The 26,404-nt window shown below is 36.2% G+C and overlaps 1 protein-coding gene across 9 annotated transcripts in view; it reads left to right on the plus strand.

The window, feature by feature from the left end:
- The window catches only part of LOC113652735 (transmembrane channel-like protein 3), a 35,695-nt gene extending 9,653 nt beyond the window's left edge, over positions 1 to 26,042 (plus strand). For 5 of the 9 annotated variants that reach the window (XM_027161990.2, XM_047810489.1, XM_047810488.1 and 2 more), the window contains 23 exons: positions 1 to 1,234; positions 1,800 to 1,946; positions 3,845 to 3,920; positions 6,401 to 6,482; positions 6,709 to 6,815; positions 7,267 to 7,365; positions 7,462 to 7,604; positions 9,276 to 9,423; positions 10,797 to 10,840; positions 12,441 to 12,588; positions 14,220 to 14,329; positions 14,425 to 14,503; positions 15,105 to 15,380; positions 16,459 to 16,587; positions 16,751 to 16,818; positions 17,181 to 17,309; positions 19,699 to 19,809; positions 21,610 to 21,735; positions 21,887 to 21,965; positions 22,081 to 22,123; positions 22,947 to 23,175; positions 23,266 to 23,337; positions 24,272 to 26,042. The exon at positions 1 to 1,234 is cut by the window's left edge. In XM_027161990.2, the coding sequence (XP_027017791.1) occupies positions 1,119 to 1,234; positions 1,800 to 1,946; positions 3,845 to 3,920; positions 6,401 to 6,482; positions 6,709 to 6,815; positions 7,267 to 7,365; positions 7,462 to 7,604; positions 9,276 to 9,423; positions 10,797 to 10,840; positions 12,441 to 12,588; positions 14,220 to 14,329; positions 14,425 to 14,503; positions 15,105 to 15,380; positions 16,459 to 16,587; positions 16,751 to 16,818; positions 17,181 to 17,309; positions 19,699 to 19,809; positions 21,610 to 21,735; positions 21,887 to 21,965; positions 22,081 to 22,123; positions 22,947 to 23,175; positions 23,266 to 23,337; positions 24,272 to 25,112 (3,402 nt within the window). In that variant the 5' untranslated portion in view covers positions 1 to 1,118 and the 3' untranslated portion in view covers positions 25,113 to 26,042. Of the gene's footprint in view, positions 1,947 to 3,844; positions 3,921 to 6,400; positions 6,483 to 6,708; positions 6,816 to 7,266; positions 7,366 to 7,461; positions 7,605 to 9,275; positions 9,424 to 10,796; positions 10,841 to 12,440; positions 12,589 to 14,219; positions 14,330 to 14,424; positions 14,504 to 15,104; positions 15,381 to 16,458; positions 16,588 to 16,750; positions 16,819 to 17,180; positions 17,310 to 19,698; positions 19,810 to 21,609; positions 21,736 to 21,886; positions 21,966 to 22,080; positions 22,124 to 22,946; positions 23,176 to 23,265; positions 23,338 to 24,271 lie in introns of all 9 variants that reach the window. The other 4 variants (XM_027162031.2, XM_027162039.2, XM_047810491.1 and 1 more) reach the window with 4 other exon arrangements.
- The last annotated feature ends 362 nt before the right edge of the window (positions 26,043 to 26,404 follow it).

A 26,404-nucleotide genomic window follows, 5' to 3' on the forward strand; every position in this document is an offset into this window, starting at 1 on the left:
TAGAAGCATTCATATAAACCTGTCATTTGAATCATAGCCATCACTATTGGCAAAGCCATGGTATCTAAAAGTCATCAATGCTGTCTGACCAATCTGATTTAAGAGTTCAGCAAGCTATTAGCAATTCTCTATAATCCTTCTAATTCCTTAATTAATAAAGTACTTGTATGTATACAAATACATAAGTTACTTAATAAGATTTGAAAAGTGCTGATTTTGCTCTGGTGAAAATGATTTGAAATTAAAATGCACAGTGTATGAGGCCTTCCAAGTCAAATAAACACAAATTTCTGACATGACAGAAAATTTAATTGGATGTCACATAGCATGATGCAATTTCCCCTAAAGGTTGAGTCATGCAGTGTGAGAAGCAGTCAAATGAACATTTCACTCATCATATAATATAAGCCGGGGTTTGTTCTAGAGCCAGGACAACATATACTGTATGGGCAGAAGGGTAAAAGCAGTAAGAGTTGTTAGGTGGATTGGATTGTGTTATGATTTGTGATGAAAGAGTGATTTGTCAAACGTCTAAAGGAACAGCACCAGTTTGTGTATTCTAAATGACAAGGAAAATAAATAGTACACTTCTCCTTGAGTAATTCTGTACAGCAGAGCTTGACTTTCTAAATAAATAGAATAGCAGCATTAATGTTTTCCATCCCATGCCAAAAGCACAAATTCACTGGTCCTCACTGAATTAGATGCAGTGTTATAAAATAAAAGAGAGCTCAAAATGTTCCTATACTATTACTGTATGTGAATTATATGCGTCACATTGACACACATGGAGTGTTTTGTAAGAGAATAATGCTCCTGTTAATTGTTCCATATCAGTGCATTTTGTAAATGAAGTGTACATCACTTATTGAAGTGAACTAGAGCATTGCTAGCCCTTTAAGAGCTTGAGCTGGCTGTGATTGGAGCAGCTGCATGAGGTTAAACACGGCGAGGGGCTCAGAGCAGCCGTTCAGTGCTGGATCCAATCAGACAGGTTGCACCTGCACTGTACAGATGTTCCAAAGTCACACACTCATATACACACACATTCAGATACAGAGCACACACTGAAAGACTGAAGCCATAAACACGCACTTGGAAAGTTTGACTCTGGAGCCATGAGTGTGGTGAGAGAAACAACATCACTGACCCAACCATTGACATCCTCCAAACGGCACAAAAGTGTGAGAAAGAGCTCCAGGAAGATCTACAATTCTTACCAGGAAAATCCAGTGTAAGTCTGAATTTTTCACTCTCAGTACTTCATTTGAAAATGACATAATTTAAACTATCTTTATGAGTAGTGCTCAGACTAAGCCATTCTGTGAAAAATACATTTTCTTTTTCACACTTCATGCAATTACCATATTACCATTCATTCAATATACATGCATCTCATATTATTTGTTAATAATTATTTTTTTTTGTTTGTTTTTTTGTGCCAATTGTTGCCTTACATTCAGTCAGTACAGAACTGACTATACATATCTTTACTACATTTATAAGACCCCTAAAGTATTCTTGGGATCTTATAAAAGTATGTTTTAAATCTTTAAAATAAAAGTCATTATAATTACCAATTTGTACATTTATTATCTACCTTAATTTGTAATCAATACTTGATGTCATAAATAGACGTTTTCTGTTATTCTAAAGTTGGTAGTATAGAATAGTTTATAGATTTAATCTCTGTGGTACATTTCTTGACTTTAGGTTCAAGCAAAAATCTATTAAAGCAAATGATTTGAATTTATTCCACTCTTTCAAATCAAACTTCTGATGCAACTACTGTCCTCCAGATCCTCTGATGATGAAGACAAGGATGAAGAGCGGGTGGACAGTAATGATCCTGAGGAAATGTTCCAGAATATTCAGTACCAGAAGGAAATCATCGCCAACATTCGAACACGACCATGGCCAATGAGACGCAAGCTCAAAGTCTTAAAGTGAGTCGGTGCTGATATTATCCCCTTCGATACCAAAAAACTTTCATCATGTCCAGATTACATTCTTTACTCCACATGTATCTATATATATAATTTCTGAGTAATTTATAGTTAATGAAATGTATGATTTAGAAGGAATAATTGAATCTGAGATATACATGGTGTGCAAAATGCAATTCTTCAAAATATAGATTTATTCTAGTAGATTCATTCATTCATTCATTCATTCAGTCAGTCAGTCATCTTCAGCAACCACGTTTTGGTCAGGGACATGACTGATTCTGAACCTATCCAGAAACACTGAGCTAGAGGCAGGAATACACTCTGGTTGAGACCTCAGTCCATCATAGGGCACTAAGCACACACAACCACTCCATTTCCATCCGTCTGTTTTCTGTACAGCTTATCCTACACCGGGTCAGACTGCAAATGGATAAAATAAATATTCATGGAATCCTAAAAAGAGTTCATATTATTTTAAATGACAGATGTTGTGTAAGAATTTTACTATGTGTCATTCATAATCTTTTCTTATTGTATTGAAGTGATGGGTAGATGGATAAATGGATAGAATAAAACTAGAAAAAAGTTTCCTTTTTTGCATTGTATAGTATTTTATAAGCTAAAATGCAAATAAGGGTCACAGTAATACAGTACTTAATATTAATTCCTACTAACAAATGTTGGGTTGTTTAGATTAAATTACACTTGTATGATGAATTATTTACAATCCTAATATTTAGAAAATTACCCAACAATTACAGCATGATAACATAATGGCCAAGAAGGCTCCTTAATTTATAACATGTAAAGTCATGAGGGCTTTTATGTGCTGCTCATCTGATGCTAATGGAGAGCAAATGCACTGACGCAAGGTAAATAATAATCAACACTTGGCACATGAAAGCTTTAGGCTTATTTATGGCATGGTGCCTAAAAAAACAATCTAACTTGAGTAATTATTTCATTATCCCATCTCTGGCTTTCTCATTTAACTGAGGTCATATGTTCAGTATAAGACATCATCTTATGCTTAACTGGATTTGACTGATTGAGGTCTCTCGAAGGCCAGGGACACTTACCTTTTGAGACACACAACTCGTATACTGTAAACACAGACACACGAAAAACAACACAAGGTATTCAGTAACATTGTTATCTCCAACTATTAATTGATTAAGTGTTACCTCATGTTGCTTACTGCATGATGACCACTTTGCCCTCAACAATGTTTGATGCCTCTTTGTAAATTATCCATATATGGTATCTGAGGTTTTCCTTTCAAGGTCCATGATATTCGGAGTCAGCTGTAATGCATAAAGCTCATGACTGGCCAGCTTACACTGTAACTCATCTGTAAGAAGACAACTTTATAGCTGTCTGTAAGAAATCGGGTGTTTTTGTGTACCGTATAAGTTTCATATACACTTAAAAAAGCAAGTCACTGTAAACATATCAATAAGCTATTCTTGGGCTGCAGGTTTGTTGGCAAAATGCTCACAGAGCAGATTGCATTGTAGTGTAATACAGTAAGTATCTGTTAGATAAAAGAGGCAAGATGTGGTTTTTAAAGGTTTTGGTTCGTAAAACTTCCATTCAGGGGAAAACCCAGCTAAAAGCATGGTTCATAATCTAGAGGAATGCCTACAGCAGTGAAACGTCCTGTGTAGCATTAAAGCTCCGTATTAATGGCTTCATCAGAGCTGAGCACGACAGTAAATCACTGCTACGATCACAGGGAGGAATAATGTGTTATGGGCCAGAGTGCTGATCCTAGCTATCTGCATATGTGTGTGTGTGTGTGTGTGTGTGTGTGTGTGTGTGTGTGTGTGTGTGTGTGTGTGTGTGTGTGTGTGTGTGTGTGTGTGTGTGTGTGTGTGTGTGTGTGTGTGTTTCAGGCAGGCCAGGGAGATTGTGCTGAAGTATGAAGGTAGGCTGACAAGGACTCGAGGATACCAGGCTGCAGGAGCAGACGTATGTTTTTTCTTTCTGAATTTTATGAAGTTTATTTCAAAGTTAGGAATTCTCTTAACTTGCTGGTTAAAATAATTGTCAGTATTTATAGTCTCCTAGCCTTTGGTTGGCACCTAAAGTTTTGATAAATCTTTGGTGACCTAAATGATTGCAAAATAATAATAGTGAGATAGTGGGAGTGAGATTGTACTTGAAAGGTTCCTTAAATGAACTGCGAGGGGGCGAAAAGCATGTTTGGTGTCTGATGTGTGGTTTCTTATTTTTTCACTAGAGCTGCCAGGCTTTCAAATGAGTCTGAATAATTGTTTTTTGCTTTGGTTTCAGAATGTATACTTGTTTATACTATATGTGGCTAATCTTTTGCTACCACATACTGTAGGTCCAGGGTCTATGCCTCCTGTCCTGCTCACATTTTTAAAAAGTTTAAAAATGACTGAATGGCAGAGTTACATTTGCAACTCGAAGAAACATTCCAGTGTAGCCATAAATATAGAAACGTCTCAGTATTCTCAAAGAGAAAATGAATACAAAGAAGCAGCATCTCAGCTGAACTTTCAAAGCTCCGAGTGACTGGAGAAGAGTCACTAATACTGTTCAACGTTTCCAACAGGCAGAGAGTAAATAAGCTAGACGCTTAACTTACTGTTGCTCAGCTCTGTGCTTTTTGGAGTCTACACTTGGATGTCACTTTGGATGAAAGCATTTAGCAAGTGGTTAAATGTAAACTTTGTCTCTATGTTTGTTATGGAATATATATGATGAAGCTCTGTATTTTTTCCTGACTATCTTCCTGTCTGTGCATCTCTCTCCTTCTTTCACTCTCCCCAGACGCTGCGTTCAGATTTACAGCTTGTTGTTACGGCTCGATTTAATTAAAATGCTCCAGTGGCATTCGGCAAGGCTGCCTGGGTGGCATTAAAATTAATTGACTTTTTAGCAAGTGGATTTGATGACAAATGACTAATTATGAAAAATGGCTCGGTGGAATATTGAAATCAGAAATATTACATCTTTGCTTCAAAAAAAAATTTGCTTTTGCTAATCTCATGTCATGTTCATATCATAGATTCAAAAGCCTGTCCAAATAAAAGCACAGTGAATTCCATTATTGATAGAAAGGTCAGCCGAAAATAATAATTTACAGTTTCACTGGAGCTAAAATGCTAATGTAGGTAACAAGTACTGGAAGTTCTATCTGCCAGTTTTGCACTTGGTGATCTGTATGCATAAATTTCCACACTCTTGCATTGAACATGTTGTTAAAGTGTCTGAGTGTAAAAATAAAAATAGCTTGTCGTAGCGGCCTGTATTTGTATGACGTGCAAGAGTGTGTTCTCCCTCTGTTGATAGACTTCTACAGTTTGACTACTTATAAATTCAATCTTTAAATTCTACAAAATAATTGGACCTTTATGATACTCTTAAGCCTGCACATATTTGGCTCAGATTAGTGATCAGTTTTAATGGGAACAGCTGCAGATTCTTTAGCTTTAGGACTCCAAAAATCAAATTGCTCTTCAATTTTAAAGACATTAAGGCCCGACATAACAGGTTTAATGCGTAGTTTGAAAGCTATAGAACACCATGTGACACTTAACAACAAAAAGTTTTGTTTTTGTTTTATCGAAGCAAGTCTGATTTAAAATTAGTCAAGACTTGGCTTGCAGTGTGAGTTTAATGGTTGGTGATAACACCTTCAAATTTTAGATGCTTATAAACAAACACTTAGGGCATCTCAGATAGCAGAAAAGATACAGTAGGTATGATAGCACAATTGAAGTTTGTGTGAAAAACTAAGCATATAAGCTTTTTTTTTGGAACTTTTCTATGAATACTGTATGTTGCTGTTTAAAAAACAAATACTACAAATTCTTAAAGCACTGAGTATCTATTTTCATGTGAGCCGTTAAACACCACTGTTGTAGAGTGTGACACTACAAAGACATTCAATGCTGTATATGGACACCACCAAAAAAGCCCCCTAAAAAAGTTTGGTATGAATAAATGGGCTATGATTAATTCTACCCTTCTTATTCCCAGTGAACTCGAATTTAGCTAAAGTAATGGATTTAATTAGAATGAATGCCTTTAGGTGGAAAAGTTTTCCCAGTTTAAATGTAAGATTGTAGTTAAAAGATTGAAGTTAAAAATAACTATATAGGAATCAAAAATCAATCAATATAGGCTTGCAAATAGATGTTCATATTATGTTTTACAACCTAAGATCTAATTTATCTGAATCTCTGAATAATTGCATTTTGATGAATTGCTTCATGCACAAATGGTGTTACTGAGAAAGACAATGATTTTGGGGGTGTTTTTTTGTATTCATGAAGTATGGATTAGAACTTGAAGCCTGTTAACTTCCCTTATTTGTTAGCTAAATCAGCCCGGCCGCACCAGTACACAACTAAAGGGTCAGAAAACAAGCATGCCTGGGCTGACTGTAAGAGATTTATTTGTCCTTGCTTATTTCACAGCTGTTAAAGAAGATCTCAAGAGTTCTCTACAATGTCCTAGTACTGTTCATCCCCTGGGAAATGCGGATTAAAAAGATTGAAAGTAAGCAAATAAGTTTTGACATATAGTATAATCCATACTTCAATATTTTTCGGGAAACTACTTTTTTAATCTTTATGATGTGTAGTCTGCAGAAGTGCTCTCAAACCATAGATTACTCTACTCTATGGTTATCACATGATTAAAGCATTATTTTTCTTGATCTCATCTTGAGATCTCTCTGAACTCATTTATATTTAGGATATTTAGTATTTTACTCTGTTTGCAGGTCACTTTGGTTCCGGTGTGGCTTCGTATTTTATTTTCCTACGGTGGCTATTTGGGATTAACATCGTCCTCACAATTATGACTGGTGCTTTTATTGTCCTTCCTGAGGTATGTTAGTTCATAAAAAAGCAGAAAACTATCGCCACTTGGTCTTGGTTATAGCGTTTTAGTATGTATGCTTAGTCTGTAATGTGTAATACATAAATATTAGGTGTGTATGTATTATGATACTGTTTTGTATGATTATGGTTTCATGTATATAGCTACACTGTACTTTTACAGATTAGTGCCTTATATTCAATATGATGAGGCTTTTATAGAAAAAATGTACGACATCAATATGACAAAATGTGTTATATGCGGCTTCGAAGTTTCCCTCTTTGCACTTGGCTCTTATTATAACCTCACATGTCTTCATGCTATGTTTTGTCAGTGAAAAGTGGCCAGATTTATATTGCTCCCTGACACGGGGACACAAAGCAATTTCCCTGCTGAAGTATCAGCCTCCATTATTCATCCTTTTCCCACCCTCCCTTCTTATGTGTGGCCTCTCCATTAGCTTCTTGCTGGAGCTCCTTTTGGCACCACACGTAGCAAAACTATCCCAAGGGACCAAATCTCTTCAGCTCAGGACCTTGACACCATCTGGTCACTCGGGGCAAGATCTTTACACATTAACCATTTAGAATGAAATTTAAAAATACAGTATTCAGCTTTGGAATGCTTTGTGGTCACATTTGTTTCCTATTCTTAGGGTTACCTGCAGTATTCTGTGCTTTTCTATGGCTATTATGGAAACGTGCGTAAGATCGGCAGTGCCGGATATCGCCTGCCCCTGGCCTACTTTCTTGTTGGGATGGCTGTTTTTGCCTACAGCTTCATCACTCTGTTAAGAAAGTAATCATTACAGATCTGCTTGTAATCAATTATGAGTTTAATAATAAGTAAGGAATTCATCGTGTATTAGTGGGGTGGTGTTCTATTAAAATAATTAATGGATGAAGTGGCGTGATGTCGCCCAACACAAGTTATTGTTACTGCCTTTAGGTGGATCATTTTCAATGAAAAACAATAACATCACAAAAATGTACAATATATTTAAACATTTTTGAAAATTAAGCATTGTACCTATACTTAGTAGTTACTTGGGGTGGCACGGTTCACAAAACCCACAGTTCGGTTCGTATCACGGTTTTAGGGTCACGTGATTTTAATGATTTTAAGCACATTATTGGGACCATCTCTGAGTAAAAGCTAGGTGAGATTTTGATACAAGAGAGAAGACATTGATGATGACATGCTTTTCGTTTATTTGGCAAAAAAAAAAAAAAAGGAGAATGTGTATTGTTATCTCTACAGGAACGTGTGCCTTTTTAGCACACAAAGACTGAAATTAACTTGCATTTATCAAACTGCAAACTTCAGTGTAGCTCTTACAAAAAAATAAAAAATTAAAGAAAAAGAGAGGAACTCTTACAAGCTCTGTCTTTTAAATAAGTCAAAATATTTTAAACATAAATATATAATATAATGTAATAACATAATAACAATAGCCAAGGCCATAATCATAAAGTCAAGCATAAGTTTAACCATCTTAACACAACTGTCATATTAGAAGTGTTGCCATTAGCATATTGAATGCATTTTGCACAATGCTTGCACACAGTCGCAGTTCTATCTACTGTTTTATTTCCGTTGTCATCGTAAGTAACATGAAATCCAAAATGTTCCCACACACCGGATTTGAACGACGCGGGCGCATCCGCTAACTCCGGGCAGCCTTCATTATCGCCTCCACTTGCCATTTCTGCAGCAATCCTTACCCAACGTTTACTGTCTATATGTATGTTTGCGCGAAACTGTCTGAGGCGAAACTGAGCACGGGGCTACATTGCGCATGCGTCGAACCGTGCAACGCACACACAAACCGAATCGAGACAAGCGAACCGAACGGTTCGGGTGTTTTTTCATGTACCGTGCCTCCCCAAGTAGTTACATAAAATATTGCTGAAATTCTTCTTAGTTTGTCTCGTGTGTCATTAAAACATCTCAGCCATCCTGCAATGTCAAACTGTGCTACAGTAGCTATGTATAATCTCCTTTAGAGCAAATTAATTTACATACAATAGATAAAAAAGTCTACACACCCATGTTAATATTGCAAGTTTTTCTAAATGTGAAAAAAAAATTAAATAAATGTAACTGCTGAAAAAAAGAAAGGAAAAAAAGAATGTTTTTTCACAGCACAAAAACCTTCCATTTTAATAGAGGTGTGTTAGACATTTTTCTGTTCACTCCAAGCAATGAACAAATCTACTCCAAGAAAAAGGAATAAAGAACTCGGAATAAAGAGATCCAATAAAGACTTTACCTTAAATTCTTATGTCTTACACGTTAAAACAAGCAAATTTAGTGGAACATATTTACCTGACAACTGTCTGAATTTAGCATATTAAACAAAATATTATTTTTTTGTGAGCCGTGCTGCAAACAGAATGATCACCTATTATTTTAATATACAAAATAAGTGTTATATTATACTGGGATGAATGTATTTTATTTCTTCAGAATGGCAAAAAATTCACGGTTGAGTCTATCCAGTGCTTCCAGTGAGAACTACACGTTTTGCTGGCGAATCTTCTGTGCCTGGGACTACCTGATCGGCAATCCTGAGGCTGCTGAGAGCAAAGGAGCAGCAATAGTCAATAACATCAGGGTGAGTGTATGCCATAACCCATGACACAGGCATCTTGATCTGCATGATTTGGTTCCCAATGATCCACTACCCTCCTTTTATTACATCATAATCTATCACTGGAATTTTATGTTCTCTTATACAGTGATAATTTCCATATGGCGAGCCTGTCAGTATTAATAATTACGGGTGTTAAGGGTTTGCACTAGTCTCAATATTTGTACAGTAGTATTAATGCAAAGCAGTATACATTGGGATGAAAATTAGAATGCAGCCGTGACTGAAGCTTTTTTCATCACTAGTGACAGTATGATCTTTTAGAAGTAGCACCAATGAAGGGGGTGTTGCCATTAAGCCTGTCAGTTCCTGTGAAACTTTATTATTTTTTCCGAAAATTAATTAACTAGTATATCAAAAATGTAAAGGTAGACAGTGGTAAACATGAAGATAGTCAGAGCTCTAGACAGACCTCAGTTAAAGTAATGGTTCTTCTATTCTATTAATGTGTCTGCCTGTACTGTTGGACAGCAACATGGCTGCGCTGACCAGCAGAAGAGAATAAGAAGCTTTTTAATCACTTTCTAAATATCAGTACCATTTTTTCCCCTTTCCTTTGTATTTATGTTCTCTTTCAGAAAAAAAAAGTAACAAAAAGCTATTCTTGTCATAATTTTTTTTCATTGGCATCCATAATAAATACAGCTAATTATCCTCAAATAAAAATACTGGATAAAAAATGACTAATTTCCCACCATTTACAGCTTTCATAGACACCGTTTTCTAGAGTGACTTACATTTATCTCATACGACTGCCTTGATTTCTTCGTTCCACTTATTCTTACAGCATTTAGCAGACATTTTACAGCCACCCTTATCCAGAGCAACTTACATTTTTTTCTCATTTTTATACAACTGAGGGTTAAGGGTCTTGCTCAGGGGCCCATCAGTGGCAGCTTGGTGGATTTAGGAATCAAACTCACAACCTTCTGATTGTTAACCCAACACCTTAACCTCTAGGCTACCACATCCCTATATAAGAATCCTTTTCAGCCAAAATTTAAAAAAAAATTATGATTGGCATTATACAACTGAGCAGTTGAGGATTTAGGGCCTGATCCAAAGGACAGCAGTGGCATTTGGTTTTCTTTGGACATAACCTCACATCCCCCAGTCTGTAGTACAGTACATCTTAACGACTGAGATACCACTCCCTGTTACAGTGTGGAGTTCTTATACAAACTGTGTAAAGTTTGGCAGGTCTGGGTAGCTCTACACCCCATCACCATGACTAAATGGAGATATTTACTCCCCTGTAGAATATTAGCTGTAGATTTGTTTGTTGTGTTGTCTACAGTTGGTACTGATATGTTCTTCAATGTCTTCTTATTTTGAAGGAGGCCATTGTGGAAGAGCAAGAGAAGAAGAAGGAGATCAGCCTGTGGGTGTTTTTACCAATCTTTTCAAGCTTTCTTTGAGATCACTTTAAGAGTATCAAATTGCTCCGTAACTCCTATTCCTCTGCCAGTGCTGCAAATCCAATCTCTTCCCCTTCCTCTCCTCTCATTGAGGGTCACTTGAGTGTTTGTTAATGTTTGCTTTCAAGGAAGGGAAATGATCAGTATCAGTGGATGAATTAGGGTGATAGTGTTGTTTTTAGCGTAGAGTGCAGAGCTCTGATTTACTCACTCTGTCCACATTGACTGCAATCGCAGCACAAAACCTCCCACCGTATTTCATACACACAGCTTTTACTGCAGCAGATGACTGCTCCTAAATCACTATCAGAGCTGCTCATATATTAAAGTGGATTACTCAGCTGGGTGTCTGTGTACACACTTAGACACCCACACAGAGATTCTTACAACCACATAGGACTGCATGTGTTTGCCTTCCAACCACGCAAATTAATGCAGCCCAAAATTGATTGTGCTGTGTCATATTAGTCCTTTCAGTTATAGTTTTGATGATCCATATATTCCTCGCTGACTAGCACTACAGTTCAAACTCAAAATGCTACAAGAATAACTTCCAAAATACAAAATTATTAATTAATGTTCTAATGATTTTAGACAAACATCAAACATATAAAGTCATATACTTGCCAACAGACAATTTGACAAGCCAACCGGAAGACATGGATGAAAGGATAGGGGAATGGATGGAAAGGTGGATAAATAGATGAATGTGTGAATAGATGGTAGAATGATTGAAGGGAGAGATGGGTGAATATAAGAAAAGATAGAAGGTGAAGTGGGTGGAGGGAGTGATTGGTAAATGTATTGTTGGGTTTATGGGTGCATCGATGGATGTGAGGAAGAGATAGATGGAAAGGTGGATACTTAGATAAATGAGTGGATGAATGTTAGAATGACTGAAGGGAGAGATGAGTGAATGAAAGAAAAGATGGTAGGTGAAATGCTTGGAGGGAGTGATAGGTTAATGCATATATTGGTGTATGGGATGAATGGATGAGAGGAATGAATGGATGATTGGATGGACAACACATTGCTGACAGTGAGGCATATCAGTGCTGGGATTGTCAAAAAAATTCATTCATTAAAAAATATATTAACGTTTGTGTTCATTAAGTGTGTATTTTGTGTGAAAGACTTTCAAGAAAATCATCTTTAGTTTACAAAAACAAGCTTCAGATTAGCAGCAACATCGTGTTCCAGCTTCATATTTGATTCTAGAATGTAACAAACACAAAAACTACATTAAATATAATAAAATATTATTCAGTTCTTTGATTTAGAAAGATCTTCCTCATCAATCAATCTCCATATATTTGTACCCGTAATACAATTTTGCATACAATTAAGTTTTATTTTGCAACCAACATCCTCATTGAGAAATCAATGAGGGTTAGTATCTAGTCAAGAGGAAACTATTTAATCAAGTCTTCTTCTTACATAAGCCTGTGATACGGATTATTTACTTGAAATCTAATTACAATTTAACTGCCTTCATTATTGAAATTCTATTGCATCTATCGCATATGAATAAGATATTTTTTTTATTTGGATCTTCCCATGCAGAGCAGTTTTAATCAGCTTGCGGATTCTGGCCAACATCCTGGTCTTGCTCTCACTGGCAGGCAGCATCTACATTATCTACTTTGTTGTGGATCGCTCACAGAAGCTGGAGCAGGAGAAAGCAGAGCTAACCCTGTGGGAAAAGAACGAGGTCTTGCTGAAATTTGATGGTCTTTGTGTTTCAAAGTGAACTGGTAAATTAATGGAGTTACCCATCAGTGCCAAATTTTACTTGTATTTTTTTTTTTAGCAATGCAGCAAACATATTTAGTAAATGTATGGAAAGAAGATTTAGGTTTTAGTTTAATACAAGGATTTTTCTAAGAGCTAAGGAAATAATCTGGTAATAACCATAATAATAATGAACACATTTATAATGCAGTCATAAAGCATTATAAACATTTATATGTGATCAGTTTTTAAAAAATACTACTCTTGTTAGCAACCGGTATTATGAATTGGGATGTGGTAGTGGTTAATCAGTGCTGATCCTCCAATTGAAAGGATGTGAGTTCAAATCCCAGGTCCACCAAGCCACTACTGCTGAGCCCTTGAGCAAGGAACTTAATTCTCAATTGCTCAGTTGTATAAAATGGCATGAAAATGTTCATCGCTCTGGATAAGGGCATCTGCTAAATGCCGTAAATGTAAATGAAATCCTAGCACCTAACTTTACAACCTGTGTTTGTAAAAGATTATCATAACCTTAACCCGATATTTCCTTGTGCTTCATCATAGAATTGATATTAAACAATGTTTTACATTCTGAAGATTTCTAACCTGTATCACTTACAAATACAACTAATAAGATATTACAATTAGGTAATAATATAATAATCTATACTCGTGATAGAGTATTCGCATTTAGTTACATGTTAAAAGTATACTTGGTTGGTGATTCAATAGATTTTGTCAAAAAAAATCATAAAACTTCATAGCTCTTGCTATATAATATGGTGGACATTTTTATAAGTAATAATAAGGTATTAAAATGCCTTATAAATGCATTCACAGGTAATTAAACATTTAGCCTGCATAAAAAGTCTTACTGCATAACCCTTTATAAATAATATCAACCTGAGTATAGTAATTAGAACTTTGTTTTTAAAGCTAAAAAAAAAGCATTCAAAATGTCAGCAAAGAGGGTTTACATAAGAAGTTCATTCCCTCTACTGAACACTGTTAATTCTATTTTTTTACTGTTATATGGAAACCCCTAACTCCTGACCAAACCCAAATACTGACACATATTGATTTTGAAAAACTATTATGTCAAAAATAATAAATTACTTAAAAATGGCTGTTTTGTTCTACCCCCCCCCCCCCCCCCAAAAAAAAAGAGGGGGACAGGAAGCAAGATGGAAATGCATCCAATGTGGACATTTTAAATGTCTACTTATTTATAGAAATTAAATTATTAGTTTAATGCTTGTGTATGTGGTGCATGGTCTTATAATGAAAAGTTATGTCATTTGAATAAATTATCCAGGGATTATTAAAAGCACATTTTTATAGCTATATGAGGCATTAGGTTATAAGGTTATAAGATGCTTTCAATTAATTATAAGCACAGTTTTTCCCCAGTTTTTGTTCTTTATGATTTTTTTTTCCCCCTTGACATTTCACATTATTTAAAGCCAAACGAGGACATTCTATAATACATAAAACACCTCAGAAATGATAATTGGAATAATAATCAATCTTTAGATAAGAAGCAGTGATGTATACAGAATAAGGACCTGCCTGTGTATGTTAAATTAAAGTGTGTCCTCTCTCTGTTAGGTGAGTGTAGTCGTCTCCCTCATTACTATGATTGCCCCCTCTGCCTTTGAGCTTGTGTCGCAGTTGGAGATGTACCACCCAAGAACTAGCCTTCGTTTCCAACTTGCCAGGTCTGATACGACTAAGATGTGCAATAATTTCAAACACAATGTTATGGTTGTGGCCAGGCTTATCTGATTTTCCATTCTGGGTTTGATTTGATTAGGGTGCTGGTGTTGTATCTTGGAAATCTCTATAGTCTGATAATCGCCCTGTTGGACAAAGTGAACAGCATGAGCTCTGATGTAAGTAACTTCTCTAAATAATTCTCTAATTCTTCAAGAGATAAAAACCTAACATAATTCCATCATACATAAAGACACATACTAAGGGTAAAAAAAAAAAAATCCACCCAAACAATGAAGGAAATGTACAGTGTACACTGTACAGCAAGTCCAAATCAGCAGGCAAAAGGCAAAATCACAAAGGCATACAATGTCCAATATTTATTTTCAACTTAAACAAATGATCTCTTTATTAAAATATTTTGAATATATCAATTACTTGAATGAATTTTATTTTATTTTAATTATGTCAGGAATAGGCAGGTGATGTGGAGGAAAGTGCAGGGTACTTATGACTTGTGAAGTGTAACTCAAACATATAACCAAATCATCAACATAAGCATGAACACAGACAACAAACGTTGTTGTCTGTGTTGTTGTCTGTGCACAGATGTGACACATATACTACAAAACATATACTACTAAACAATGTGCTTCAGGTGCTTGTGGTCATGTGGTGTGGTGTGTGGCATGATCATGTGACATGGTTGATGTGTAGTGCAGTTAAGCACCATTATTGGCACTCCCACAACAAATAAATTCTGCATAAAATCTGTCTCAGATTCCAGGGAACTGGTCTGACTCCACATCTTACCTGGCCACCATTTCCCAGCCTGCAGAGACCAACCTGTCCACCATCGTCCCAGAGATCACTGAAGGAAGGAATAGCACTGTCACCATGGCAATAATGGACCTGAACCATACCACCTACAATGTAAAGCATAGTTTTATGTCTGGAAGATCAGCACCAGTCCTTACTGGAATGAATCACACCATACTATATGAATACAATGGCAAAAGCCAGCAGGATCAGTGCTGGGAGACTTACGTTGGGCAGGTGAGATTTAACCACTGCTGAAATAGAATCATTGTATTGTTGTTAAAGTTGTAAAACATAACATATGCATGTGAATAAATGTTATAACCTCTATACGACTAACAGTAGAACTGATACTATTTAAATCAAAAGTAAAATTTATTTGTTTTATTACAAACTATTTTTTATTTTTTTTTATTTTTTAATTTAACTTTAAATTGATGTTACTTACAATTAAACCACATTGTCCTTTAAAAAGATGTTTGTGTCAGTAAACTGTCGGAAACCTTTTACAAAACATCCACACCTGACTAATGATAGTTACAAGGCATACAGTATATTAATACAGTAGCATACTAAAATTAACTTTATCAGTATTGGGTAAGCATATTGCCATAGGTCGCAAAAACTGGCCTTGGGCTTGTGTTGAGCTAATGGCAATGATTCTGGCCAAAGCTGACAGGGTTGTTTTTTAATTTGTTAGTAAGTGTGTCTCTACCATCATCACTCCACTTTTGCCAAATTGTTGGAAAGGCTGGGCAAATATAACCACCCAAATTAGACACCATGCTAATATCAGTTTTCTCTGGATATGGCTCACTTTTTTATTTCTGTTTGTTATGAATTTGCATAGTATGACCCGCCATTTTTTAAATACACTACACCATTAACCAAACAATTAATACTTGCACTGAAGCTAACAAGCACTTATTAGTTCCAGTAGCAGATCAGTCTTTAAGCTAACTAATGTCATCAGTTTGCTCAAAAGCCTCATAAATATGCCATTAATGCTGACAGAAGAAGAAAAATGAAAATCTAATGTCCTGTAGTAATTGTTTTCCTCTGGACGGCAATGAAATGACTATGGATTGAATACATGGATGCATGGATTGAATTGTCAGGCCAGACAGTTACTTAATGAAACTATCAGTAGGCAGAGACAGAGCACATCAATTTCTCATGATGTAATCCATAGCACTGATTTAATAGCCTTCTTCGAGGAGCATTTCTAAGACTTCTAAGAGGAGTAGTGTTACACAACAGGGGGCAGAGCCCAGCTAGGTAGAGCAAATGTGCATCCTGCTTATTTGGTTTACAGGAAATGTTGAAGCTCTCAATCATTGACATGATCTTCACCGTGGCTAGCATTTTGCTGATCGATTTTATCCGGGGCCTGGTGGTTCGATACCTGAGCGACTGCTGCTGCTGGGATTTGGAGAGCAAATTTGTAAGAGATATTTTATTTCAAAATGTACTTCATAAAAGTTGTTTTCTGATTCCATGCATATTTTCAATGTAATTAACAGCTTTGTTTACAATTCTGTTTGTTTGCATATTAAAATATATTTGTATATATTATTAAAAAAGAATCATGTATACGTCTTTCACAGCCGGAATATGGTGAATTCAAGATAGCTGAAAATGTCCTACATCTAATATACAACCAGGGAATGATATGGTATGTAAGAGTAATAAAGAACTTATCGTTTGTTAGAAACTGCCACTGTAATAACCTTATTATTGTTTACTGAAACCCCATATTAAGTTTTTAGCACCTAATGACCTTTCCATCATATTAAGCATTACAGTATAGTACATTACCGCATCTTAACACATCGTAATTCCCTGCCTTCTAAACCCTGTTTCGCTTGATTACATTTTACCTATAGTCCTCACAAGGACACATAGTGCTCCACTGGCCCTCAGATTTGTAATCTGTTAATAATGGCTGGCTGTTGGCTAGAGTCAGTATCAGCATCTCCGTTAATGTGAAAGCATTCCAACAGCTTATATAAATCTTAGTCATCTCGCTTGGTCTAGGATGGGGGCCTTCTTCTCACCCTGCCTGCCTGCCTTCAACGTGATGAAGCTTATCGGACTCATGTACCTGAGAAGCTGGGCTGTGCTCACCTGCAACGTTCCTCATCAGCAGGTCTTCCGAGCCTCCAGGTCAGAAGGTGCCACTAAATTTTGTGTTTAGTATGTGAGGTTTGGAGAAATTGATGATTTAGATCAATTCTAAATTTTATTATTGTAAATTGTATTAGAACAACATATGGCAACATACAGTGGTATTACTGAGTCTTGGGAATAAAGCTACTGGGTTTACATCATACTGTATGGGAATCTATAAAATGTATAGATGTGAGAGCATTTCATATAAGGCACCTCAAATAAAATAAAAGCCTTGCAGCATTATTCCCAAAAAAAACTAGAATTGCCATTGTATTTGAGGTGTCATAAATAAATGTGCTCACATCTAAACCTTTTTTCAGATATACATTAAGTACTTTCACATTTATTGGATTATCCCAATATTTATTGGATTATCCCACAAAAATAAATCTCCCAATTTATCTCTCACATACAAAAATATTATCTATCTACCATTCACATAGATTTTCTCACATTCACATTAAATTATCTTTCACTTCCTTCATAAAAATGCTTTCACATATACAGTAAATGCTTCTTTTTTTTTTGCAACTATACCACTATTGTACAATAGGTACACACACACTCGCATACACACTCATGCTTTCACATTCACACCAAATGCTCTCACATCCACATTAAATTCTCTGACATTCACATAATTAGTTCTTATGCAAACAGATGCAAAAAGATGGCATGCTTATTTATTTACCTTTCATGGTCACAGAAAATGCTCTCACATTTACAACTATACTTTTACATTCACATGAAAAGCGCTCTCTCTCTCTCTCTCTCTCTCTCTCTCTCTCTCAAACTCACTCACACACACACACACACACACACACACACACACACACACACACACACACACACACACACACACACACACACACACACACACACACACAATGTACTCACATTTAGTTTTCACCCTCAATTTCAGACAAAAACACAAATGGTCTCACAATTGCAACATTACTCACGTATACAGTAGAAGATTTTCCTCTTTCATTTAATTCTGAATCTTATCACATTTACATCCTTTCACATATTCATATAATGCATTTGCATTGCTTGGCATTGCTTATTTTATTTTATGGAAAAATCACATGCATCCAACATATTAACCTAATTTTATGTAAGTCATACCTAATTGCATGTGAATGTACAAAACATCCCTTACGCCCTGAAGTAAACATGACATTATGGAGATGATGTGTGAAAATAATACCAAATGTTCTGTGTAGAATGTGCAAATAATATTATATGCATACTATGTGAATTTAAGGTGAAAAAACAATGAATGTGATGCTGAAACAGCATCAACTTTAATTTGTAATGTAAATAGTTTGGAAAGTGTTTTTTAAAACAGAAAATGTGTGTTTCTATTTTTTAGGTGTGCAGATGGGGTCTAGATAGCATTATTATATACTGTACACTTGCTGAAATCCCCTTTTTTTACATGCTACATAAATCTGTGAAGCAGTGAACCTTCATTCACTGTGTGAGTCAGCGAACGCGTTCTCTATATTTTAGGGTCTCTGACTAAATTAAATTAATTTAGCGTGAAATAGGACTTTATCAGGTACCATTTAGATCAAAGACCAGTAAGTCTCAATGGTCCAGTTTAGCTTCATTTCTTCCTTTCTCTTGCTTTCTTTTTTGGCTCTGGAGTGCTGCTGAGCTTTGAATATCTCTATCCTTCTCTTTTGCGTTCTTGATCTGATTTATTTAATGACCGTGTTGTTATAGTCTGTTATAGGCTTATCAGTCAGTCACAGATGGGAGGTAGGAATCATCTCTTTCACCTACCATCTATCTTCTGACACTGGGTCTTTCATAAATGAATGTGGCTCATAAAGCAATTCAGTATTTCATGGGGTATTCCATAATGCGATTCCAGAAATAGTCCATTGCGTCCACTTGGGTATTTCATAACAGATGTGCATTTTCAAGATATTCATAAAAGGTAAAAAAAAATAGGTTACTGTATTTATATTTTATTTCACCTTTTATATGCTACAGAATTTGTTATTTACAGTCCTAATCCTTTTTGATTTCTGAATTATTAAATAACCCCTTGCTATACTAGGCTGAAAAATAGGCTGTTCAACAATAAAAGCACAGGATAAAACATGTGAATCACTGTATAATGTTCGTAGGTATATTTTTTTCATGTACTAAACAGTTTTGCATCCATATTTGAGCAGAGATGTCCTTTTATTTCAATAATAATAAATGTGTACCGTTTTTTTTTTTCTATCAGTCCAAGCATTTTGATTCGATCATTTATGGTTTTCTCAATCCATCCTGTACACCAAGGTTTTTGTGGTAAATTGTTTGTTTGCCTACTTTGATTTTCTTAAATTTTCTGAAATTTCTCTTTTTTCCCTTTATTTCCCAGATCTAATAATTTCTACCTGGCCATGCTCCTATTTATGCTCTTCCTCTGCATGCTACCAACTATCTTTGCGATTGTGAGGTACAGGCCTTCGCAGCACTGCGGACCTTTTAGGTAAATGAGTCAGACTTTTAAACCTCCATCTTAAGCGAAATATGTGTGTGCAGAAACCGTTAAAGACACTTTCATTAAGCCATCCTACTTAATCTTTGCCAGCAGCGGCATACAACCTCACTGTGTTCAGGTTAATCTTTATCAGGAGAAAAGATTTCATAGCAGGTTAATTTCCCTGCAGTCACTGTATGTGCATTTTACTGAATCGAAAGCTGCAATTGCTATCATTTGAAGGAATATTTCATCCAAAAATTAAATTGGTACGGCTGTCCTTTTCCCCATTAGCTAAGGCTTGTATGGTGTCTGTAGCTAGCATGACTTTAGTGTCGTTATCAATATTACTGGCTGCAAACCTTGTCTTGCGTATGTGATTTATGACACTACAGGACACATTTTTATCTATAGAAATGAACAAAATTACATTATAGAAATAAATGATTAGTAATGCATCTTGAAGCTAAAAGCAAATTCTTTCTGTCTCTACAGTATGTAACTCACAACTGTTTAAACAAATTTTGTAAATGTAGCATAGCTGATTGATTACATTTATTCATTCATTAATTTTCTACCACTTATCCGAACTTCTCGGGTCACGGGGAGCCTGTGCCTATCTCAGACATCATCAGGCATCAAGGCAGGATACACACTGGACGGAGTGCCGACGCATGCCAGGGCACACACACTCTCTCATTCACTCACACACTACGGCCAATTTTCCAGAGATGCCATTCAGCCTACCATGCATGTATTTGGACCGGGGGAGTAAACCGGAGTACCCGGAGGAAACCCCCGTAGGCACGGGGAGAACATGCAAACTTCGCACACACAAGGCGGAGACGGGAATCGAACCCCCAACCTTGGAGGTGTGAGGCAAACTTGCTAACCACTAAGCCACCGTGCCCCCCCGATTACATTTAGTTGAGGGGTATTTTTGATACATTTAATATTAATTTATTTTTGGTGAACAGCTTAAGTTAGTTCCTAACAATTACCTCAAGCTATGTAATTAACCCCAATTCAGCAAACACCAAAAGCTTTATTTTTATACTTTATACTATACTTTATTATGTAAATTACTTTTTACTATAAACTATAGATTAAATCCATTTAATCAAAGAACCTACACTGGTCAGACTCAAAAGAAGACTCATTAACCAATTATCCGTTGCCACTGTAGGTGGATGAACTCTGAATTAAGTTTTTAGTGGTTAGAACATTTGGCTCGCACCTCTAGGGTTGAGAAAAGATTGCATGTTCTACCTCATGCTTCTGGGATTTCCTCCCCTGTCCAAAGACATGTGCCATAAGCTGATTGGCATGATTGTCTGTAGTGTATGAATTGGTTGGTGAGTGTGTTTAATGGATTTGCCCCTGCCGAGTACCCAGAGTACCCTGGGATAGACTCTAGGTTCTTTGCAACCCTGTAAGTGGTATAGGTCTAGGATAGCTGAGTACTATTTCTATTTTTCTCTTTAGTTTAAAGACTTAGCAAAGCTTTCTTTATTAATTTCTGAATTTTCCTTATTGTCATTTGTAGCTGTCTTTCTTTGTTGTTTTTTCCCCCTGTGGAAACACTTAAATATAACAAAACTCTGTTTATAGTTTCTTAACTTTATGTTTAAACTTTGTAAGCAGTCATATTAAAGTAACAGATCACTTGAGGTCATGTGCTATGGCGAATAGCATAATGGTTGAGGTGCAATTTAACACATGTAAATATTTCCTAACTAATTAACTATTCATTATTATAAAAGCGAAATCATATACTCTTTGTTTTTGTCTGATCTTCTGCCTCTGTAGTGGTCAAGAAAAGATCTATGACATCATTTCTGAGACAATAGACAAGGACTTCCCTGTGTGGTTTAGTAAGGTGATGAGTTATGTCACAAGTCCTGTGGTGGTTCTGCCAGGCCTCTTGCTTCTCTTGTAAGTCATGCTAGTATTTTTGAAGTTCATAAACTTTACCTCAGGAAAGTTTACCCTAGGGAAATAAATAAACAGATAATAAAATATCTTGCTTTGCTCATCATTTAGCTGCTGTTATCAGTGTGTTTCTTAAATGTTGTATTGTTTGCAGCATGCTCATCTACTACCTGCAGTCCATTGCCAGGTCTCTCAAATTCACCAACAACCAGCTACGAATGCAGCTTCAGACAGTGAGTCATTCAGCAATAAAAGGCTAAGATTGAAATCTAAACAGAGAACAAGTCATTGCATATTTGGATAGTTTAAGAATGTCTGAAATGTGTCTTTGATATTTCATTGCTGTAGGAACGCACAGATGACAAGAAGAAAGTGTTTCAGTTGGCTGCAGGTAAAAGACCCAAAAGTTCTTTTTAAAAGACCTAATATTGATAGTTTCCCTCAATCATCCGAAAGTTTAATGTTGCACTGGAGCTACTGAGGTTAATGTGGCTAACAAATAGCGGAAACTTATTGGCACCGGTTTAGCAATGGAGATCATCTGATCTTATAAGTGAATGCATAAACATTTTTCACTCTACATTTTCAATGCATTTTGTATATGATGTAGTATAGTATAGTAGTAACATGGTGTTGTTGGTGGCATCACCACAATACAGTGGTGTTCCAAACAGGATGTATTCCTGCCTCATGTCCAGTGTTCCTGGGATAGACTCCGGACCCACTTCAATCCTGAACAGGATAAAACATTAAATGTAGATTACTGAATGAACATAAGCATTGAATATATATCATTACTTAATATAATTTTGTGTATTCCTGAGTTTATATGTCATACGAACAGACGCATGATTATTGGTTTGAAATCCTATACAGAAACTGTTACAGTCCATGAGTCATGAGTGAGTCATTACCCATAAAGAAAGGTTACAAATGAAATTACCATTCAGACTGTGTGTGGAGTTATTGTACTGTATATAAAGAGCGTTTCTCAGTACAGGGTTTCTCAGTGATCATTTCATTTGAAATTTCTCAGTTTTTATGGAGAGAGCAAAGGTAGATATTTATAGAATACTCATAGTGATTTACTTAAATTTGTTTTAGTGTTGAAGGTCCAATGCAAAAGGGGTCATGACTACAAATGTTTTCTCATTATACATTAGCGTAATTTGCATTATGTAGCCCTTTTGCGAATTCACTAGGTATATTTTCAGTAGCACGTCTCCAGCCTCCTGAGGGTGTTGAGCAAAAGACTGAGCAGGAGAGTGACATCACAAGCATGGAGTCACCAGCTCGGTCTGCTTCACCTCCACGTCGCAACGGCAGCATCAACAAAATCCTTTCACCTGGCCGTCATAGCAACAGCATTCGCACGATTGCTCAGTCAGCCTCTCGGCCTGAAGACAGGAGTCCCTCCGTCCTTGTGAGACCCAAGCCTAGCAGGTCTGTCCTAATGACCATTCTTGTTCTCTGACCCTTCAACAATCAGTACATTTTTCCATAAACCTCCCACTTCCATCTCTGCTTGTGCAGTGCTTACAGAGTATTCAGCAGTCCGTCCGTTCCACAAAGGGAGATTCAAAGGGTGGAGTACATCCCCATCAGGTTTGGCTTTTTTTAAAGGTTCCTGATGTGCAGTTTGATTAACCAAATACATAATGGTCTCAAATACATCCATTTTAAAATGTGTTGTTGCTCATAAACAGCAAGTCACCTTCTAATTACTACTAAGTCTGTAGTAATTAGAAGGCTTTATAGCAAAGAAAGTCATTTATTTTTTCCTCATTTAAAGCTTTTAAACATCTTCCATCATCACGCTGACAGCTTTGCAACATAAAAGCTTGAGACAGCAATTTCATTTTCATTCACCAAAGTGTTAAAACAAATAGTTGTTTTGGGTCACAAAGTGTATGCTTTGAATGGAGAGTTTGCCAAAATGACAAATTTACAGTTTCTGCCTTAAATCAAAGGTAGATAAATGACATTTGCTTGTTGGGTTTTGCACTGGATGTAATTGAATAATGTAGTTAACCAGTAGTAAAAGTATAACTAACCAAAATCTTCGTAAATACTGTATGTGCCTCAGACTTGCTATTGTGATAGGATATGTTAAAAAACAAACAGCTATTTAGCAGCCATCTTGGATGACCACAATCAATTATTTGTGCAGTTTGTCATTTCAAAACCTCTGAAGATGGATCTGTATAATTTAGTGAATTGTTCATTTTAACGGATAGATAAATGGATAGACTATTGATCTCCAATGGAAACTCTTGGAAAATGTGACTGATTTCTCATTAATGTTGTACGAAAATACATTTATGCAAAAATATTATGAACCTGACTTAAACGTTAGCTATATTAGACTGATATCCCAAGTGTAATACTAAAGAAGCAAATGTTGGCCACACAACATGTTTGTTTATTAGAAATCTGGGTTCTAAAGATAAGCCATGATTCATAGGTCTTGAACAGTATAGGAGATTCAGCTAATTTATACCACAACATTATTTTGTTCTAAAATCCATTTGTTTCTCAGGCATCCTGCCTATCCAGGCCGCTCCAAATCATACCATCATATGGCCTACAATCCTTCTGTGCGTTTCTCTGAGAGTGTACACTCAGACCCAGTGTTCAGGAAGAGCCTCAGGCCCATGCACCCGGAGCCTGGTATTGTCACAGCACAGAGCTATCTGGGCCGGCATGCTCACACCACCCGGTATGTCATCCTAAATGAGCATGAACCACGCAAAAAGATTGTGCGTTCAACCATGCGTCTGCCAAGGCATTATCGAGTGGTGGATGAGCCGACAGAGATCGTGGAGCTTTACCCTCGTAATGTAAAGTGCTACATTCCAAGGAGTCAGCAGCCACATCTTAGCGAAGAAGAGGAGGAAGATGAAGCTAACGACAGTGGAAAGAGAGGGTCATTAGGGCACTCGCACCGGCCGAAGTCGCTCTCTGATCTTCATCAGAGATCACCAGCACGCTTTTACATTGGTGAAACTCTTGACAGTCGTCTAGCACGAAGAGTGTATGGAGAGAAAGAAGAAGATGCTTACCCCGAGTGGGAGGAGGAAGGCCCTCGTAGCCGATGCCGGACAAATATTAAAGTCACGGAAACACCACACAGGCATGGAGAACCTCACGTCAAGCCTAAGAACAAACGCAAAGGGGAGCCGTCACTGACCGAGTCGGATTCAGCCTCGTTGGAGTCCAGCAGTGACCAGCAGAACAGCAGCACTGACCAGTACATCCAAGTCATCCACAACAAAGAGAAATACCTTAAACACAACACTAAAATGACTAAAAAGAAGTCGAAAACTATCGCTGATGTGAACATGACTGGCTCAAAAGATCTTGTGTTCTCAAATGTTTGACTACAAATATTGCTTATGTTATAACAACACTGAAAATTCCAGTAGTTGTGTTTTAAAGCACATATTGTAGGTCAGACTACAGCAGGCATAATGTATGTCCTATGTGTTTTGCAAATGTAAAACATAATTTATTCTGTATATAGTATTATAAAGTGATATTAAGAATTATATATATAGTATGTAGTCAAAAACTAATTTAAACTGAATCTGCCTGTGGCTTAAAAGTGCAAATACCTATGATAGAAAGAAGTTATTTTTTTCAGATCACAAATAATTAAAAATTTTGATTGAAATATACAAACTGAATAAAGGTAAGTGCTAATCGTTGTTTCTTTATGATAGAAGAACCACATACTTTGTAAACTAGATATAATGAAACATATACATGAGAACTATACATGCCTATTATATGCTAATTTATTATATTATAATATTATATGCCACTTTTTCTAAATTACGTAGCATTCAATTAAGGACAACTGTGACCATATTTTTGAGCTTTTTTCACATTTTGGACAATATTTTACAGCATCTAGTCATTTATTTTTTTTCATCTACAACCCAAATAGTGCTTTTTCCATACCTGTCTGCACTTTGCTTGTGAACAACATAGGGACCTATTATACAACAGTTCTAAAGGGTGCATGAGTTTAGAAGCTGAGCAGAGAGAAAAAATGGAGCCACCAACTTCATGCTTCATTACTCAGCCAAAATCATTTGCAAATGCAAGGCGGTGACCAGTGAAACCAGGTTTTATAAACAATGTGCATGAATTCTAATAAACAAGATTGATTTGGGTGGATTGAAGTCATTAAAACATCCAGATGCTAACTCCTACAAGATGGGTTTGCAAATTGTTGAATTATACATTTTTTAAAGAACTGTATGACAATGTTGGCAAAATGGAGGCAAATAAAATGTGAATAATTTTGTCTGTCCCAGTACCAAATTGCTCAAGATGATTTCTTAATGTATATAAATTTATGATCTTAAAAGTAAAGTGGTTTTAGAACGCTTTATCAGGTGTAGCTATATCTGCTGAAACGGATACAGTAATTTGTGTGAGTAAGCTGGATTTGGTTAAAAATGGTCTGCTCCTTTGTGGAATATGACAGAAGCCAGCCTTGTATAAAAATCCAAATAAAAATAGTTTAATGACTATGACTCATCAGGAATTATTCTTCTTATTATTAACAATTTATATAAAATACAAATAAGTAATTTATAAAATACTGTAAGAATTATTTACATAAAATTCCCTGCTTGCCACCTGTCGGTTTATAGCATGTGAC

Source organism: Tachysurus fulvidraco, chromosome 2, assembly GCF_022655615.1.
Source record: "Tachysurus fulvidraco isolate hzauxx_2018 chromosome 2, HZAU_PFXX_2.0, whole genome shotgun sequence".
Lineage (NCBI taxonomy): Eukaryota > Metazoa > Chordata > Actinopteri > Siluriformes > Bagridae > Tachysurus > Tachysurus fulvidraco.